The sequence below is a fragment of the Atractosteus spatula genome, chromosome 1 (genome assembly GCF_055471065.1).
Source record: "Atractosteus spatula isolate fAtrSpa1 chromosome 1, fAtrSpa1.hap1, whole genome shotgun sequence".
In the NCBI taxonomy this organism is placed as follows: domain Eukaryota; kingdom Metazoa; phylum Chordata; class Actinopteri; order Semionotiformes; family Lepisosteidae; genus Atractosteus; species Atractosteus spatula.
Window position 1 is genome coordinate 935,935 of NC_142706.1, and position 20,401 is coordinate 956,335.

Genomic DNA, 20,401 nt, shown 5'->3' on the forward strand with positions numbered 1-20,401 from the left:
TGTTTTCTTAAGGCTTATACATTTAAAAGACCAAATTTCACTTCTGTGTGCTTCCATTTCCCCTGTCTCACATTGTTCAGAAACAGGAGCTGCTTTCCTGTCTCCACAGCTACCTGTACAGCACAGGAACATGGGGGAGGCGGTGAATGAGAGGAATCTAGCTTGACCGTTGTTTCAGTAGCTAATTGATCTGGAGATTTACAGATCCTCTGTAATCTACTTCAGTTCTGTAGTGACAAACTAGATTCTTCAGCTGATGACAGATTGAGGCAATTCTCTAGAGAGGAGCCTTACTGAAATGACTACTTCAGAACGTATTGCAACCAGTCTGGTTGCAATCCTCCACCAGCGAAATTGATATTAGCCTTCGAGATATTTGCCTGGCATGGCAAAGATTAAGGCCATAGTTTCCATGGCTGGTCCTGCATGTCCGCTGTGTCTGCTGCTTTTAATTTTAAATGGGCCCTTCATCATTAAAGCTAACTGCTTGCGGGTATTGATTTTGTCCACAGTGCTTAGTTTCAAAAAGTGCCAAGTTAAAGTGTATTATTTCCACTACCTTCAGCACACAAACCTTTATGCAGTCTCTCTTCAACTTGCTAATTACACATCTGCTTATTCTATGTCTAACTAAACAGCTCTTAATAGGTGATCAACTGATGATGAACAAGTACACATAGGAGTGACACTTTATGGGACACATCAACAGTGGGAGTGGCACTGAATTAGACACGCCCACAACAGGAAGGGTAATGTATCAGACACGCCCACATCTCTTTCTGGTCAGATCCAATTGATTATGTTTCAGTTAGGTACTCCCGAAACTCACTGATTAATGGGGATCATACAGATTTTTAAGAGCTGAAAACAAATGAAAGAAAATGGCCTCAAAACAGAAAATAGAAATAAGTGAGCCTGTGATGACAGACTGGACTGAAACAGAAACCAGGAGACACAGGGGTGACACGAGGACCAGGACTGAGGGGGGCTGTACTGGGGGTTGTTTGAAACCCAGGCCTGACAGCAGACAGAAAGCCTAAACAAGCAAGCAGATCAATTACTGGCAGCGATTAGCCCTGGAAATTAAGGGCCCAGCTGGAACAAGACAGACAGGGGTTCCCCAGGACTGGAAACACACTCGCCTGAGAGCTCACCGCAACTCACACATGCTCTGCTGGGAGAGGGCAGCTCAGATCAGGGCCGATGGCCTCCGTAGATCTCCTTATTGTATTAACCTCCAAACTAGATTCGACACCACATTCAATTAAACAAAAAAAAACCCCAAAATATTCACACATTAATCTTACAAAATCACATGTATGGGTGTTTTGAGATGAATGATTGCACGCGTATTAGGAAATTAATTTTCAAATCACTGTCCAGACTGTGTTTATGGAGTTCACTACAGAGCCAGCCACAGGCTGCGGTGATTTCTCATTCAGACAGTGAGAACCAAGCTCCTCTGTGCCTCTCAGCCTGGGCTGCTCTCAGGCAAGTAGCACACAGAAACTGGAGCACAAGCAGAATGGCACCGTGCCGCACGCTGTGCTGATGGACATGCTGCTTTTAAAAGGCTGGATCATGTCTTTTACCAAAAAGCACTGGAAGACCCTGTAGCCCATAGAATTGGACCTGCCGATGCGCTAATGTTTGTTAAAATAAACATTCACCTGCTTGTGCCTAAACCACACTTTCTGTCACAGAGGTACTAAAGCAGCTTTTCTCTGACACAAATAGCGGCCCCTTCGATTCTCAGAGGAATTCTTTCAGAATATCACATTAAGCATCAGAACACATGATTCTTTCGGTGTCATGACAGATCAGCCTGGACTTGTCGACACGAGGAACGCCTGCTGTGCACAAAATCACTTGTGTTTCTGATAAACGAACAAGATGAGAGACTATTTCATGAGCCAGGGTGTGACAGAACACACTTGATTATTAGAAGCCTCTTTAGTTGCTTTAGGACAGGCAGTTAACGTAAAGGAGCAGTATCAATTTGTTTATAATTTCTTGTTTTAGGAATTAATTTTATATACCGGACTGTAAGCGAGGAAATATGAGTAGCTGAAAATTGTTTTAAAGAAATTCCGCAAGAGGGCGCTCCTGTAGAGGGTCGTCATTTGTTCCTCTCAGATGAAGATTTATTAGATAGCTTGCTCTGAATAATTCAAGTAGCGTTAGACTTGTAAAGCAATAATGAATTGGGTACCTTAAAAACTCACCAAGTACGTGAGTCAGGGACTTCAATCGCTATTCGGTTTCTAGTGCATTCCTGCTGCTTGGAGTGAGAACTGTGCCCCTAGATAGCGATCGGATCGACAACAAAATATCACCTCGGATTCGGCCCTCTAGTGGTCTCAGAGCGAATGATAACAACCGGAATAAAAAATAATAATCCATAATGTGCAATGCAAAAAACTACTAATAACAATTCCTTATACATATATAGTCAAAGTGCTTTACAGGCAATGGGGATCCCCTCCACCAGCACCAGTGTGCAGCCCCACCTGGATGATGCGCCAGTCTGCTCCCCACACACCAGCGCTCAGGGGGGAGGAGAGCAGAGTGATGAAGCCAGTTCACAGATGGGGATTATTAGGCCATGATTGGTAAGGGCCAATGGGACATTTGGCCAGGACACCGGGGTAACACCCCTACTCTTATCAAGAAACATAATGACCACAGAGAGTAAGGACCTTGGTTTTACGTCACACCCGAAAGACGGCGCCTGTTTACAGTATAGTGTCCCCGTCACCATACTGGGGCATTAGGACCCACACAGACTCTGACCACATCCAGGTACTGGCCAGGCTCACAGTTGTGAGGCCAGTAGTAAATTTCAGGATGATATAGCTACTGAGGATAACAATAACCCACAATGTCCAATAAAGAATTCAAATATGACAGCAGCCGTTATGTGTTACAGTCAAATGAGAAAGAGCAGCAAAATAATCTGGAGGACAGTGTGTGTTAACGATGAGAAACTGTTTGCATTTGGATTGAGAATCGGTTAAGAGGAAACAGTACAGACAAGGGTTAGACATTCAAAATTGCTGTGATTAGTGGAGGACTACAGGAGCCACTGCTCTCCCTCAGATCCATCTTCAGTGATGGGGTTTCTGGAAGAGCTAGCGAACAGCTAGTTTTTGCAGAGGATACTACATTAGAAGGATTAGCATACACTGTAGTAGCAGCAGATCACATTTAAAAAGGCTTAGAGAATATTCAAGACTGGGCAAACAGCTAGCAGACGACATTTACTGTACACAAGTGCAGGGTTTCACGCTTAGAAATCACACATATTTCACGAGGAATTTCAAGGAAATTCACTTCGAACGAGCGAGGACTGGGAGCCTAGCAGCTGTTGAGTAAAAAGAGAGATTGTGGCGTCAGAACGTGCCCCTGCTATAATCTGTAGTATTTCCAAAACACGAAGCTCTGCTTGGTTGTTGAAGCACATTGTACTCATTCTTTAAGAGAGGAAAATGCTAGAAAGACCACTGTGCTCCATTAGCGGCCCACCAGCCTCGAATATGCCAGTTCTCGAACTGTCTAAGTGACTCTCCTGACGGAGCCAGGATTCTCCAGGCAGCCGTGCTCGGCTGCAGTCCAGGAGCCGGTCTCCGCGCCTCCAGGCCCCTGGGAATCGCCGTGGGCGAGCGTGGTCTACTTGCTCATTATTCTACCGGGTTAACGGGCTCCTTCTCTGGAGGCTTGAGAGTCCGGTGGCAGGAAAATGAGGACAACATGGGGAGCAATTCAAAAGGCAAACAATTATTCTGGGATATATAGTTGAAGAATATAATTTCAATCCAGGACTGTTTAACACACAGGTTAAGCCTAATCTAGAAAACAGTGTGCACAGAGTCTGTCACGGTGTTGTAGAGAAGATACTGCTGCTCAGGAATCAGACCAGAGAAGAGCAGCCGGACACAGTCTGGGGCTTGAGGGGCTGAAGGAGCTGAACCCTGCTAGTCTTGAGCAGAGAAGAGTACGAGGAGATGGTGAATGCTACAGATTTCTTCAGAGTCAACAGTGAAACATGAAAGAGGACAGCAGTGGAAGCTACATTTAAAACCGAGATGTGCAATAAAACTGAGAGCAGGAGGCACTTCTTTACACCAAGTAGGAGTATGGAGCAATCTGCCCAGCCCCGGTGTTGAAGCCGATGCCCCTTGCTTCTTTTAAAGCAATGGCTGGAAGAGGAGACCCTGGGAAGACCAAACGAGATGGCCAACTAGAAGGCTAGATGCCATCATGCTCTCCTGCGAGTGCCGTCGGTGAACTCCGGAGCGTGCCTCGTTCACGGCGCACAGATTAAATTCCTGAGCAGAGCTTCTTCCGTGAGCTCTGCAGGGCAGGGAAGGGCAGGGAAGATGGGAACCAGGAAAGACTGGAAGGAAAAACTACAACTTAACGAGCCACGTTGCGCTCCCAGCCTCAGCTATTCCGACTTCTCTCCCTCACCAGTCTGGGAAGCCACTGGGGACACTGCCCTCCTTTTTCTTAAAACTGGGAAGCAAGCGGTTTTTTTTTTAAGTTTAAAGAGGTTAGGTTTTTCAATGATAATTTCATTGAAATTATAATCATTCATTTAGAAATCTCTTTGAATTGCCTCCAGTGCTGCATGGGATATCTGTAAGAGAAGAAAGGCTCTGGACTTCAGCACATTGCACGAGGAGTCTGTCAGAATCCAGTTATAATTCCGGCTTCAGTCCGGCAGCATCCAGTATTCCAGCCCCCTTAGTGCACCAGTCCTGGGGTCAGGAGATGCGACACCATCACAAAACCTGAAATCCGATGACACCCCAAAATAAGTCACAACACACTTGTAACACCCTTTAAAAAAGACCCTTCTGTCCAATAAGGAAGGGAGGGCGAGTCGAGCTCCACTGAGCACCCAGCCCAGGAGCAGACCTGAAACAAACACCCGCACAGCACAGGGCTGCTGGGAAACCTGCTCCCAGAGCCCGACACCAACAGCCACTCGACAGCAAGACAGCGGCAGCCAGGAGTTCTCTTCTACACCTGAGATGCAACAGCAGCTTAACAACTCTCACCATATTTTATAGGTTCTAAAAAGCACATTTCTATTGTCTAAAATGTAATCCAAAAAGAAAAAAACAAATTGTTGAATAGGGTTTTATTGTGCTCCACAGAACATCTCTAAACACACCTCCAGCGTTCAGTAAGCACTTCAGATTGAAGTGTACAGCACTGTAAAGACCCAAGAGATACCGATTCAGTTTTAAATGCTAGTTACAAATGATTTTTTTTTACAGAAGTTCAAAGCATAGACGTTTCAATGGCAGCATTTAAGAACAAAGCTTCTTCATTTGTCCAGGTAAATGCAAAGGTGACCGAATTAAATATACGACACATTCAGTAAAATGTGCTGGGCCACACGTATATCTGACTAATCACAGCCCGGGCCCAGAACATCAATTCAAGCTATTTCAGTGTAAAACTGCTAGGACTTGTGTGAATATTACTTCTCCTCTTCTGCAGATGAGCTCATTCTTCCCAAGCATCTCCATATTTGTTAGTTTTCACTGTAAAATCGGGAGAAGGACAGGAATTAGTTCCAGGAACCGCACTTCCTAAAGCACCATTGTGTCGTCACACCATTTTCAAAACCCCGAAGAGATCAGGCCCACAGCATCTCAGCTCGGAAGCAGGAGCCATCACCCCTGGAAACACATCGCTAGAGTCTCTCACTGGCAGGGAAATTCTCGGCCAACAGCAAGAACAACTGCAAATGCATTTAAATAAAAACATTTAAAAAATGAACATAAACTCTCACAGGGACTAAGGTGCAAGAGGACAAACCCGCTACCCCCTTAAGACATTCTCCTTTGCTCCCACGTCACACCGGCTCTGCGTCCAGGCTGAGATCAGCGGGAGAAAGGGTCTCTCGGGGAAATGACTCACCTCGTGTTGAATAACTCTGACAGTCTGCAGCGGCAGTAAACCACTGCCACCCCACTGGCAAATTCTGCACAACGCAGTGCAGCTCCTAGCCCGGGCTGCTGGTGCGTTCTAATCACCCCCTCAGCCGAGAATGAGAAAAACTATTTGCTAGGGAGCAGTTTAAAAAGATCCGATATATGCAGGAATTTTATGCAGATCTTTAACAGTGCCTCTGTGAACCGGGTCCCCTCACACAGCCTGTGCTGCTGCTGGGGTTAAACAGGCTAGTGGATACAGGCCTGGCTCCGTCATGCCGTGAGGCAGCCTGGTGATCACACAAGAGCATCGCCCCTCCCCCCCGAGCCAGCTGGGCCCCAGCGTGGCTGCCACAGTACCTTCTGGCTTGGAAGCCCTTTCGGAGGCCGGCTTCAGGGGCGACTCGGATTTCTGGGTCATCGCCACCTCGTAGCTCCCCCTGTTCTTGTTGCGTAGCTCCTCGTACATGATGGTCTTCCTCTTGGGCTTCTCGTCGTCCAGGTACGGCATCAGGGCTGAGGAGGGAAGCCCAGTCAGGTCAGGCCAGCGAGAGGCCCTGCAGCTGGACAGGCTGTACCACAGGTCTCGGACCACGCGGCCCTCCCAGCTCGGCAAAGACAGGACCGGAGAGCCGCAGAGGAGGAACCAACAACCGACACAGCAATCTCTGCTGGAATTGCTCATAAGACCATAATATAGTCCCAAGAGAAACAAGATCATGCTGTCCTACAGTGGACTTACAGCGGGACATGAGGGACAGAGAAGCAGAGAAAAAAGTATTACAAAAGTGCAAAGGTTCTCCTTAAAATAAAAATAGAAAATCGACAATTTTCCACTTCCTACACCCCAATTGTGCCTCCCCTTGACCCGATGTCACGTTCCCCGTGAGAGGCAAAGAAGATGGCATCTCTGCAAGTCCCTCTGGGAGCACAGCTTTGCCCTGACAGTCCCAGCAGGTTACCCCGCCAGGATCCAGCCGGGAACAATGTCAGGGCTGCAGCACTGAGCAGGTGCCCTCACTGGGCAACCACCCAGAAAACTCTGAAATACGGACGGCCGAGCTCGCTCCTGGGCTCGGAGCACGGCCCTCGCTCTGTGGCACCTCTGCCAGCGCGGCGCAGGGGCTGGGGGTACCTTGAGGGCCGAGGTCCTCAGCTCCAGAGGGCGCGGACTCGCTCATCACCGAGCTGAAGGGGGCGGGCTGGTAGGCGGAAGGGAAGGGCTCCTGGTCGCCGGGGTAGCCGAGGGAGTCCGCCGGGCTCTGCTCGCTCTGGGGCGCGTGGAGCACCGGGTCGAACACAGGAGATTCCGGGTCTCCCAGCTCCGACTTCTGGGGGCGGGACCTGACATGAGCAAGCCAGACCAGGGAAGATGATCAGTAAAGGACACTGGAGGCCAGTCGGCACCACATCCTCGAGCTACGAGCCGTGCCCGGTTTGTGGATGGCAGATCAGCACAGGCCTGTTCCTTCTACCACACATGAAGACAGAGACAGGGGCGCCCGTGCTTTGGGCCAAGACGTGACACGCCGAGGTACTGCGCTACGCAAAGCATCTGCACTGTCAGGGCTGAAACGCGACTCGGGAAAAGTGCTGCCACAACAAAGAAACCCAGGTGCTCCATGTTCCACATCAGTAAAACAGTTTAATAACTAAGATTTACATGGAAAGCTAATGAAGAAAACGGTTAAAGAAAAATTAACAGGTTTTTTTTCCCCATATATACAAATCTTAACAAATGGATACCTCTTCTTTCTGTATCTAAGCGAAGACTAAATCGAACCTTTCACAGATTACACTCCTGGTATCTGGTGGTTTTTGCTAACACTTCCAGCTTCTGGCCAATGGAGCCTGACCAGCTGTCTGTGAGGATGCGACTTCATGCGTCCAGGACCCCACATGTACAGACAGCGTGCAGTGGAGTAACACTCGCAAAAACAACTGCAGCACCGACTCCGCACAAGGAAGCGCAAGGTGTTGAGCAGCGGGACCCCCAGACCACTGACCGGTATGCCCCTGGGCTGCGTCCCTGACGAAGAGCTTCCCCCAGCGGAGAGTTCTCCATGTTCTTAAACTTCTCCTGACACGTCTTCATGTAGGACATCTTTCCTGCCAGGTACCCACAAACTCCGGCAACTGCGAGGACACCGGCAAACTCGTCAGCTCACGTCCCCCACACGTCCCCCACACGTCCCCCAGGCCAGCCTGGAGGAGGCTTTCACACCCCAGCACTGCGCCCGTGCACACCAGGCAGAAACCACAATTGCGCTTTAACACTGCACGTCCGCGCAACGCCTGCCACGCCCCCTGCAGGTTGAACAGCAACACAGCCTCCGGGCCTCAGGAGAGGCTGCGCTGGCTGCGGCGGACACGGTTTTCCCGTAACCTCTCCCAGGACATGGAGCAGAAGAATCAACCCTACACCTGGCGACCTAGACAATCCGCTACTTCCCCACCTCCCCTTGCACGCTGCTGCTCTAAAACTTGTCTGCTTTTAACACCCGTCTGGCTCGCGGCTCAGCCTGTTCCCCCAGATGCCTGTCGCCAGGCTGGAGGAGCTGCCAGCGCTGCACGGCTCAGCATCCGGCTCTCAGCTGGAACACAGGGCTCTCAGCAGAACCGGAAAACCACAGAGAGGGGCTCAGGCCTGGCAAGCTGACGGTGTTACTCACATGCCACTTTGGGAAGAGAGCCGAACCTTGCTGAGGAACTGAGGACTCCTTAAAGGAAGAAAGAAAGAAGTTGAAAAACGTTGTTTTTATCCTGAAATCGGCCAAGCAGGACATGGCAGCCTCCCGGGTGGGTTTGGGCTCACCTCTGGAGATCAGCGCCTGCGTCAACACCATGCCCCCGGCAGAGAAGGGCAGCGCTGTGGGGGAAAGAGGAGCACGTGAGTGTCCCGGGAGCACCTGCCTCCTCCGCACGACCCACAGGGGCCGCTCTCTCGCACTCTCACGGGAAAGCTCAAGAAACACCTTCACCTGATGTCTAGCCATGTTCTATGAATATCAAGGCGTCTTTCCTTGAGGACTGGTGCTGCCCCTCCCCTCTCTCTCCATACAGTGTATATAAATCAGGGCCTGGTGACTTCGAGGGCCTTGTCTGAGCTCCTGACTGAAGTAAAGAGCTCAATAATTCAACGTTCGGTTTTCCCACTGAATTTTAAATTCAATTTCAATTAAAATCTCCCTCACTTCCTCAAACCAATAACAGTTCAAAAAGGGAAGACCTGCCGTCCAAATGAACAGACCAAGAGCTCAGCTGGAACAAAACCCAGCACTGGAGTTATGAGATCCTGGACTGGGAGCCCTGAAATAAAGCGGCTGTTTCGCTCCTGTGATGCAATGATACACCTTCGCATTACAGTCTGGAAATGATACTATTCGGCGCCTCAGTAAGCTGGGAGAGAAAATAGTGCACAGAAACCAGACAAATCCATTGCTCTACCCAGTTGCTATGGGATAGCATAGAAAATGAAGCAACAATTTAGACTGAGATCACTACAGAGCCACTGACTGCTCTATTTCCCAACTCCCTGGGCTCCTTCCAGCACATTCAAGCTTCTCAAAAAACATTCCTATTGTCCCTGAAAGTGCATGAAATGACCCTGAATCCTGCAGGCAAATGAAGGAGCTGGAGACTGACTAAACGGATCGACCTCATAACCATCCCTTCGCTGATCCAGGAGTCCGGGCAGCCGTGGAGGCAGGAGACGGTGAGCCCACAGCTGCCGGGCCGGAAGGCGGCTCTGTGCAGATCGGACCCGTCCTCCTTCTCCACTCTGCCTATGCTCCTACACGCCCCACACTCACAAGCAGCCCGGTCTCTCTCTACAGCCACGGCACTTTGCTCCTGTGCTGCACCTTTGCGGACGTGGCACCGCCCTGAGCGATGTTACAACGTGCTCCAGGTATTGTCTGTTGATCCGTTTTGCTTGGAATATCTTCTATCAAGCTGTAGGGGTCTGGAGCCGAGCCCGGCCCCACGCTCAACATGGCACTGCTGGATCAATGCAGGACACCCCAATACACACACGGGAGACGAAGCAGAAAGTCTGTGAGCCCAGACAGGATGCCTCTGCATTGTGAGAGGACACCAGAGAGAAAACTCATGTGGCCAAGGGGGAGACCACGCAGGCTCCCCACAGAATGACCCCATGATGGAATCAAACCCAGGACGTAGCGGTGCGGTTCCACAGGTCATATCTACCGCACCGCGATACCGCCCACAGGCAGAACAGCGGAAGGAAGACTGTAAAAGCAGGGACTCACAGCGATACCAGAAGCTCTCTTCATTGCACTCTCTGAAGACCCTCCTCTCCTCCTCTGTGGGAATGTAGGACACGCCCAGCGGATTCTGCCAAAGACATCACATGCTTTACAGGTCCACCATACCTCCATATTCCTGCAGACCTCGTACCCACAGCCACACCCCTCGGGTCTCGCTGTCTCCATCGCTGGCTTCCTTCGGGAAACAGCCGGGCGACACCCTTTAGGCCCAAAATCAGTCGGGCAGGAAGGGCGCCAGGGCCTCCTCTCACGGGTCACGACAGGAGCGCAGACACGCGCAGTGTGCCCACGACCGGAGGAAACCGACCCTCTCGCTCCCTCAGGAGCGCGGCCCCCGCCCACGGCCAGAGCAGAAGCCAGCTTCCAGCCCCGCGCCGCGGTCACAGAGGGTCACAGCTGCCCGTGCTGCCCGTGCTGCCCGCAGGGTGACGCCAGCACCCCGAGCTCACAGCGGCACAGGAGGCAGGTCTGGGCTCACCCGGGGACGTGCATCAGCGCCACAGAAGCACCGGCGCAGCCAAGGGTCGCTCTCCTGGAGCGGGGTGCATCATGAGCGCCTGTAGAGCTGCACAGGAGCGTGCTGCACAGGGGTGCCAGACTAGGCTGCACAGGCACAGCTCCAGAGGCTTATAGTGATGTAACACCTCAGCCTCAACGACACCCCCTCGTCCGTTGCATCACCAAACAGTTCAGCAGCATGACAGTCACTGCCTTCCCACCCACAGAGCTCATTTCACTTCATCATTCCACTGATCTCACTTAAAACAAGCGTCGCTGTTAAGTTTTGTCCACGATACGTCTATACACACACAATCCAGTCACACAAACGACTCACTTACTTGCTCTCAGCTGTCATGAGTCAAAACACATTGTACACAATAAAACAATCCGAGACACGAGCAACGTGTAACTTTTAAACTGTTCATTTTAAATGACGTGTTAGCGTTGACTTCAGGGGATTAAACATTTACGACCCCCTTCAGGTAAACAAGTTGAGTGTAAAAATACGAGGGTCACACGAGACAAAAAGTCAGAAGATTGGATTTTGTTTTTCGGAGAAAAACTGCAGTAACTCGAGATCCTTGATTTGGAACCGAAATACAATAACAAGCAAAGCCTGGGAGATAGTTCAGGTCAGATTCTGCAGCGGTTCTAAAACAAATGCAAAACTTTGTATAATCAAGGATAAATACACGCTGCAGGCTGCAAATACGACAAAGTTCAAATGGACGATGTGGCGAAGCGTCGTTGCATGTAACAACTGCACCGAAAGTAGAAACACTACGACAGCATGAGACCTTCTTCTCCAAAGACCTCGGAAACCGGGATCCAGGTCTGACAGGTTAGAAATAGTCTCGGGCACTACCTGAGGGGTTCCCCCGCGTTCCTGCTGAGCGCTCGTCAGCCCTGCGGAGGAGACCGGAGACATTTTCAATGCAGCACCAGCCAGGCACGACCCCTGCAACAGCAGCAGCAGCAGCAACCTGTGACCGAGCCCCTGCTAGGCCGGTCAGCCAGCACAGGGAGAAACAGGATCACCGCCGTGTGTCTGCGAACGACCTCCACGGCGAGCAGCAGCAGCAGCACCACGGCGACGCCGCTGACCCGGAAACACTTCTCATCACAAACAGGAACTCGCGAGCGTCCCCGGGTCGCGAGTTCCTGTCGAGCGATCTCCAGACTGCTGCCCGGAAGACTCTCGGCCGGGCTTGTGTTTATTTATTTACCTTGCTGTTTTTATGATATCAGACGACAACACGTGTAAGTCACAGACATCTACCTTTATTAGGCCTTTTTTAAAAAAAAATCTTAATTGTTAAGGATATTTAGGCACACGCATTTTGAGAGAATGGAGCCAGAGTAAACTTTATCCAGCCACAAACATGAAAACCCCAGCCACCCCCTCCGACGTCATTTGTATTCGTATTCTGCAGGATTTGGGAAGTGGGGCTTCTATTTTGAGGGAGTAAGTGCGAGCCAGCACAACCCGTTCGGACGAGCTGCTGCTCCGTGGCCGGACAGGGGCCGGGGGTGTTGTCGGTGCCTTGGCCCGGGCCCGTGCACAGGGAGGTGGACGGACGGACTGCCCTCTGGACGCGACGGCAAGAGCACCCGGGTCACAGGACCCGACGGCACCTCCACGCCCACCGAGTCCACCGAGCGCCGAGGGCCGCTCAGCCAATCACCGGCACCGTCCTCTCCAGCTCCCCGCACGATTGAAGGCGGCTGCAGCTAATGGCGAGACCGGGGCCCTTCCTGGGCGCCTCCGTTCTGCGCCAATGGGCGCAGCGCCTCGGCGGCACCGGGCCTCCGCCGCACTGACAGGGCGGCGCTCCTATCAGCGCAGCCGGGCGGCGGTGCGGTCTCAGCGGCGCCCTCCAATCCGGTCGTCGCGGAGGAGGCACCTCGGGAAGCCGTCGAGTTTTTTTTAGGTGTTGGGTAGAGAAAAAAAAAGAAAGAGAAAGAACATTATTCCGAAACAGTGACGAGAGGGCAAAAGCGACGCGAGGAGGGGGACGCTATTGTTCAGTCTGCGAGGTTTACCGGGTTTTCGGTCGGAGCGGATCTGCCTGTTCGGGGGCGCCGAGTGTGGCGGAGGACTTGGAGAGCACTTCAGCCGGAGGGTAAGGGGCGAGCGGCGCTGCTCCGCTGACTCGCCAGCTGTGTGCGGCACTGCTTTCTCGCACCGATCCCCCGTGTTTGTAACTCGACGTCTGTGATGCGCTCCTCTCCACGCGTGTGCCGTTTTTGCCTTTCCTCGTCGGTGAAGCGCGCTCTCCTCCGTGCGTGTTGCTGCTTGTAAACGGGCAGGAAGGATGCGAAAGGAGGTTTTTTTGTTCCCTTTCCGTCATGTCAGATATGTAGCATTTTTTTGTTTGTTTGTGGAGCTCCACTTCTCAAACACAGCAGAGAGGAGAGGGGTGGTGGGGGTCGCACAATCGGAGTAGTGCGTTTTGTGTCCTGTCGCGTCTTGTCGTGTCCACGCGTGGTGCACATCGCCCGGGGGCCCGGCCGACCCGTGGGTCTGCACCGGTGTGACAGGGCTGTGGGCTCACGCCGTGCGCCCCTCTTTCTGGCCCAGTCTCGGTCCGTGACTGACGGGCTCCGGGGGGGATGAGAGCCGCAGCCCGAGCGGAGCTGCCGGGGGTCTCCCTGCCTGTGTTTGTAAATACCCGGCGGCGTGCGACCCCGCCAGCTCAGCGGGCAGCGCTGACAAGCCGGCCGCTTCTCAGGCTCCGGACCGATCCTGTGCGCACACCCTGAGCCGGGTCTGTGGAGAGCCACGCCGAGTGGGTGGCACTGGCGATGGTGAAGGCGGTAGAGAGTGTCTGTTGGATCACCGGCACGCTGAACAACTCGAACAATAACTACTTGCATATCAGGTAGTCCTGCTCTCTGCCTGCCTGCCTGGATGAACGGACTTACAGTATTGTTGTTAGTGTTCAGACCGTGTTTGCAGTTGCTTTGTGTGGTCATGTTCGTTGTCGTCCTGCAGTTGCACAGGAAATATTGTTGTTAATAATAATAATAGGAAAGAAGTGTGGCGTCTTGTCTCCTTTCAGCAGTGCGGGCAGCGGGGCGCGTACAGGCGTGTTTCGGTTCGAGTCGAGCCTGAGCTCTGTGGATGGTGGATCCGTGCGCCGGGGCGTGTGGCTCTGCTGACCGCTTCCAGATTCTTGATCTGTACTTGCGACTGGCCCGGGGCCGTGGCTCTCATCATTTACCCGAGTTACCGGGAAGAAATAGCCCACGCCTTCCTGCTTGCGGGCCTTAATATCTGTCCAAGCGCAGGTGTTCTGATTAAACTGTCAGGGTTCAGCGTCTCCTGTCCTTTTTCTTGTGTTTTTCTTGACGTAGCGCAGGCATAGCAAAGGAGATCTTTTAAGGTGCTTTAGGGAGAGTAAATGCAGTCTGAGCGGCAGTGATCTGACATGACGACACGACAGTTTTTGTGTGGTTTCAGCATCTTCCTGCCGAGTGTGTGGTGAGCCCTCCCCTCTTCAGTCAGGACTCACTTTCACAGAGGTGGGGAGGACGAGAGCGGGTCACAGCTCGGCCTGGCTGCTCCAGAGAAGTAGAAGGGCTGTGTCTGATGCTGAAGAGCATTCCCCTAGCCAAGCCTGCCTTCTTTCACGTGTCGAAGGCTTTTTCCTTCCTGTGGGGTTGTTGAAGAAGGAAAATGAAGGTCACACAAAGTAATATATAAAATTTAATATATATATAAAAGCTTCATCTTCGTATGTTTTTTTTTCACTTTTCGAGCTGCAGGGTGGTTACCGAAGCACTATCTGTAGGCCTACTGTGTTTATTCTCCAGATGTGCCACCCTTTCATTGTCTAACCGCTTCACCCACCTCAGAGTCGCCAGGGACTTGGAGCCTATCTTGGGAAGCAGTGGGCACAAGGCAGGGTACACCCTGGGCAGGACGCCAGTCCCTCTCAGGGCACAAGGCCGGGTACACCCTGGGCAGGACGCCAGTCCCTCTCGGGGCACAAGGCAGGGTACACCCTGGGCAGGACGCCAGTCCCTCTCAGGGCTCTAGGCAGGGTACACCCTGGGCAGGACGCCAGTCCCTCTCAGGGCACAAGGCAGGGTACACCCTGGGCAGGACGCCAGTCCCTCTCAGGGCTCTAGGCAGGGTACACCCTGGACAGGACAGCAGTCCCTCTCAGGGCTCTAGGCAGGGTACACCCTGGGCAGGAAGCCAGTCCCTCTCAGTGCACAAGGCAGGGTACACCCTGGGCAGCACAGGACAGTCCCTCACAGGGCCCACACCGACACCAATGCTCACACACTCACACCAGGGCTGACTCTGCTAGAAGCCAGTTAACCCACCAGCTTGTCTTGGGACTGTGGGAGGAAACTGGAGTGCCAGGAGGAAACCCATGCGAACACGGCAATGTTCAGTGCTGTTGAATTGCTTGTGACGCTCTTGTGAAAGACAGGGATGATTCTTTCTGTTAAAGAGGGGTGCTGCTGTCGGTTTGCCAGGCTCTGATTGTGTCAGGGGTGAGTCAGGAGTGAGCGTGCGATGAACACCTTATGTCCAGCTGGGATGTCATCCAACGCTGGCTTGCACACAAGCCTATTGGAGCTCCGGGGAATCCTTCTGGACTGCCTCGGGCATCTCGCTGAGATTATCCTGGGATAACCTCTCAAAATACATGCTGGGTTTAATCCAGTGGGATTCTGTGGTATTGTTGAATGTTCTAATAAAATCCAGTTGTTGTTAAACCCCTGTGGATTAGGAGAAGAGTGAATTCAATTATTTATTTCTAATTAAATGCAGCGAAAGGGGGATTTTAATAATTAGACTTTTTGTGTTTCCCGTCATAAAATGTTGATCTGTAATGAACGAAGATTATTTTTCCTTTGAAAGGCAGGAATGCAGTCTTACAACCACGAGCTGCATGCACTGGCTATTAAAAATAAAAAGGGAATATAGGATTAATGCAGCTTCCAAAATAATGCATTTATTAGTTATCCATTTGAAATGGAAGATAATGGGAGCAATTCCTACCCTTTACCTCACTGACCCGGGGTCGCGTGGCTGCTCCTCAGGTAGGCGACAGTAGACCTCTCGGAGAGCACCCGGCCTCACTGAGACCAGAGGGATGTGGAAGCCGGGCATGAGCCAGCTGTTTGAAGTTAGAGTGGAGGACCGCAGTCAGCCCTGAATCGACCAGGCAAGCCAGGAGAATCCACAGCAGTGTCCCTTTGACGCTGGTTCACTGTCGGGAGATTCGGAAAAGTGACTTTGCGTGAACAGAGGCTGCTGATGTACGAAAGAAGAGTCTGAAGACACTTGGAGCTTTACAAAGCCCAGGGATAATGGTGTTTTAACCAGCACTCCTTTTGTGTATCTTGCATTCCTCAGTGCTGTGCACAATCGTTCGTAAGGCCCATCGGAGTGAAGGATTTCTTTTTCTGCAAATGATGATCACAGGCACACAGCCATGGCAAACCTACAAGGCCTGTTGCTCATCCCTGTTATTTAGGAAGTGAAATTCACGCTTGTAGATGGAAACTTGGGTTTTTAATAAAAATTACTGGAGAGATTCAGACGCATAGGTATCCCATTAGTTATTTGATCTCCCAAGTACACCTGAGCTTAAACCTCTTGAAATGTGATTGGCTGAGCTCGACTTCAGGGGAAGAAAGGTTGCTGTCATAGCAGAAGTTTTCTTGGAGACAAAATCTGTTACATTGGTGAAGTGCGACAGCACAGACAGTTTGTGGTAACAGCAGGAATGTTTTGCTGCACAGAGTTTACGGTAATATGTCAGCAAAACCTCTGTTGCATTTTCTTTGGAGAAGGTTAATAAATTTGCACGTCATTAACATATCTTGCCTCCTGATTCAATAGCATTTTGCCAAAATTTCCTGGTTTCTCCTTAATAATTGACACTGTGTGTGCTCAGTGAACAATCAGTGTACAGTAGGTAATTGCGAGTGCACATTGATTGTTCCCTGGGCACACACACAGAAAATGGAGATTTTGAGCATTTTCAGCAAGACTCACTTCTCCCACATTTGCTTTCCATCAGCTGATATGAAAACCAAAAAAGAAAAATTCCCTTAGTGACAAACCTCAAACCTCAAAGACATCTTTCCTTGTAGTTGACAAAAATAATGGAAATTTAAATATTGCCATAACCTCCGATATCAAAACATTTCCATTTCTCTGCAGTTTGATCTGTAAAATTATTTACTTTTATGAAGACTTATAATTCAGCTCTGATTTGTGGCCTCTGCACTGCATGTGATAAAGCATTTTAGGGTCCTTTTTGAGTTCAGCCATATAATCTGGAGTCATTCACAGGAGGAGCAATATTTTGAAGTTTGTCATTGAATTCTACAGTAGTGTTTTCCATAAGCTTACTCCATCTTTTTTGTGCTTGTCTGTAAAAACCAGCTCCCCCAAAGGCAAGTCTAAACAAGTCCTTTGCTGCCTGGTGTCTTTACTTATACACAACTCTTTTGTGTGTTCAGCATTGCTCTGAAATGTTAGCTTTATTCAAGCTCCATACACATCACATTGCAGCTGATTTCAGAGGTTCGTCTTTGTGGTTTTATTCCAGATGAAACTGCCCCCCCACACACACCAGTGCTTCCAGTTCGAATAGATTGTCCAGATATATGGTTTCTATTCAGTTCAAGGGAGATAGTATTATAACCTTCCTTTGAGACTGTCCCAGAGCTATCGGATTTGTGTCTCTTACTCTCCATTGATGCGGGTTCGCTAATGGCCTGTTACCTTTGGTTCCTGGGTGGTCTTCTGAAAGTAGCCAGCATAATTTGTTTAAAGAACAGCTCCAGTCACCCACCCCATTTTAGCATGACGGATATGTGTTAGAAATGCCAGTGATGGGGTGTGGGGTGTTCTTTGCAAAGCAAACCCTTTCATGATGAAGACCACTGGAAATGGTAGCAAGTCGAAAACCAAAATACAGAAAGCGGAACAGTGAAGCGCGCAGCTAGAACTTGCAGCGTCGTGCTGAAACAGTCTCTGTACCTCCGCTGGTTTCGTCCTCGATGCTGCGCTCACAGCTTTACTGATCCAGCTAAAACAGTGGGGTTCCCATCGTTTGCTCTTTCTCCTGCTGCTGGCTCACCCCTGGTCTTGGTCGTGGATGTGAGCAGGAGAAGCGAAGGATTTGCACCATTTCTGTGAGGCTCCTCACCACCCCTTCAGTGAGACGAGTTGACCACATCTGTCTGCTCTCCTCCCTGTAAGGAGAAGCACTTCTTGATGCAGGATGTTGTCAGGAATCCTGTGTAGCTGTGTCGTCTCATGGTGCTGTTTGAGGACTTTATTAGGTTTCTGATCATCTGTGTTAAGAGAGTCAATTTAAAAAAGCAATCTTTGCAGTTTTTAAGTGGGGAAGTAAGATACTGTTTGGAGTAGATCTGTGTTGCTACAGTGATCTCTGATAATCGTTATTTTGAGGTTATTCACATAGATCCTCTGCTGTTCCTTTGTCAGTGTTGCATTTTTAAATGAAAAAGATTTGGGACAACTTGCAGTCACATGTCTTTAGTGCACAACAGATGAATTTTTAATCGGTATCTGGTGGTAAAATGAATGGCATATACGTATGAGAGCCACAGCCAATATAAGATGAGAAATGGAATGGTTTCTTTTATTGACTGTGTCTTGTTGGTATGGGGAATTTATTTTTCCACGGTTAGTTGTAATCGGTGCAATTTATTTTTTTTCTACATTATGTTTTGTTAAGATGGACAGGATGGTGCAGTGTAATGCACTGACTCGTAGAAGCCATCACATTGCAGATCTGCAGGTGAAAACCTACAGCAGCAGCCTGTTGTTCTGGTCCAAGTATTCATCACGGAGCTCTAGAGTGTGGTGTAATAAGTGACGCACTCTGTAAAGGTACAATGTGTACCAGTCGGAGCGCAGGGCCTGTTCAACTGACTGTACCCAAAGCTGGAATGATATCTAGGCACAGGGCTGCGCTGCATGCTGTTATTTTTAAATTGTTTAGTTTGAAGATGTGACCACAGCTGTGTATTAAAAAGCAAGCAGCTACGTTATGCATCTGGTAGATATGGTGGTTTTCTCACTGTTTGGCATGAGAGTTCAATTGTTTGATACCTCTGCTGAACAGACAGTTTTCATGTGCGATGTGCGTTCTTGTACTGTTTTGATTTTCAGTCTGTTGCCATTTAAAAGCAGTATTTGTGTTACGTGCGGAAATGTCAATGTACGTTGGATGGAAATAGTCTATAATTGTGCCTTGTGGAGACAGATTATTCTTGGCTTGAACGAACACAGGATAATTAGTGTTTAAGGCTGAGTTCAGTCTGTAAGAGAAAACACCCTTTGCTTTTTGGGCTGAAGCTGTCTCCTTTCCTGGGAGGAAAGCCTGTTTGCTGAAGTAGTCTGAGAGGATTTTGTTTACATTATTTTAATTGAAGTTTGAAAACTGCTAAATATACATAATTTTCACCAAGACCTTTAATGTTTAGAGTTGTTCACCTGACATCTCTGTATCCGATTAAAGGATTAAGAATATTCTTAACTATGGAGATATTACATCATGAGCAGCATTGCATTGCAAACAAAAGGCAGTTCTTGAGGATGGATTCTGTTACATGCTCGTATAATATCATTAGGGAAGATAATTCTATGTTTTTGTAGTAGTTTCCTTGGTCTATAATCTAACAGTTCTTGTTTCACCTGGTCTAGTGAGATCATAAACATAAATGACTGTAAAGTGTAGGACTAGCAATCTGTTTACAGATGGTTTACAGAAAACGTTCAGGTGATCCAGTTACAAATGTTACTGGGTGATAATGGCATGACGTTTTTAGATTCTTTTTAGATAATTTAGGATCAATGAAATACTACTATGTTTTTGTTCACATCTGACAAGACGTTGATCTGCATGTCCTGTCAAAATAGCGGAGAGAGTGATTTTAAGTGAGCTGCACGTGGTGGTATGTGTAGACTGGGTCAGGAACAGATGCCCAGTCTGTAACCGTGAAATCCGCTTTTATCTCATGGAAGAGCAGGGGATTAATTATTTTAAAGGAAGTTACAGGGAAAATGTAAAAGCGCATCTTGCACAGGAGAAAATGTGTTCAGCCTCTGAATGCTCCAGTTTCAATGTGCAGAAGCACATGGGGCAGCACAGTGTGTGTTTTTAAGCATAGGCTGCTGTTCCAATTTATACTTGACATGTAAGTGAAAAATAATAGAGTAATAAACGTCAAAACGGCAGCTGTTTGCAATAACTAAATAAGACTGTGAGGGTTAATAGGTTGTGCTTGTAATAAATTATCCTTGCTGTCTGAAGTTAATGAGTTAATGCAAAAATAAAGGTTTGTATACAAACTTGGTTTTAAATTTAAACATTGTATAATTATGCTTGTATAAAATGAGCAGTAAGTGTGCTCCTTTTGGTTTTAAGCAGTCCAAAATAAGTAATTAAGTGTTTCTATATCCTAAATTTAAAAATACAGACTGGAAGGACTGTTTTTAAGCATTCAGATTACAAAGAAAGTGATCTTAAGTTAGGTGATTGGAGTAATGTATTAGATTGCACATTATGTAGAAACTGTAAGCAGTATTCTGCAATACTTTCTGAGAGTAACCCTCCCCGTAGGTTAGAAAGTACCGCACGCAGACGTGGCCGGGAC

At 49.3% G+C, this 20,401-nt stretch overlaps 2 protein-coding genes across 4 annotated transcripts in view; one reads left to right on the forward strand and one right to left on the reverse strand.

Annotated features, from left to right (window-relative positions):
- Window positions 1-5,131: 5,131 nt before the first annotated feature.
- ociad1 (OCIA domain containing 1) lies at window positions 5,132-11,869 on the reverse strand. Its single transcript, XM_088917058.1, has 8 exons — window positions 11,604-11,869; window positions 10,220-10,304; window positions 8,764-8,817; window positions 8,621-8,668; window positions 7,955-8,084; window positions 7,084-7,292; window positions 6,309-6,464; window positions 5,132-5,555 (listed from the first exon to the last, which is right to left on the reverse strand). Exons 1-8 carry the CDS (start codon window positions 11,664-11,666, stop codon window positions 5,518-5,520), a joined length of 783 nt encoding a protein of 260 aa, XP_088773184.1. The 5' UTR covers window positions 11,667-11,869; the 3' UTR covers window positions 5,132-5,517.
- Window positions 11,868-20,401, forward strand: part of fryl (furry homolog, like) — a 128,693-nt gene continuing 120,159 nt past the window's right edge. For 2 of the 3 annotated variants that reach the window (XM_088917011.1, XM_088917029.1), the window contains exon 1: window positions 12,077-12,861. The gene's annotated coding sequence lies outside the window, so the exon portion shown is untranslated. Of the gene's footprint in view, window positions 11,999-12,076; window positions 12,862-20,401 lie in introns of those variants that run through there. The other variant, XM_088917020.1, reaches the window with a different exon arrangement.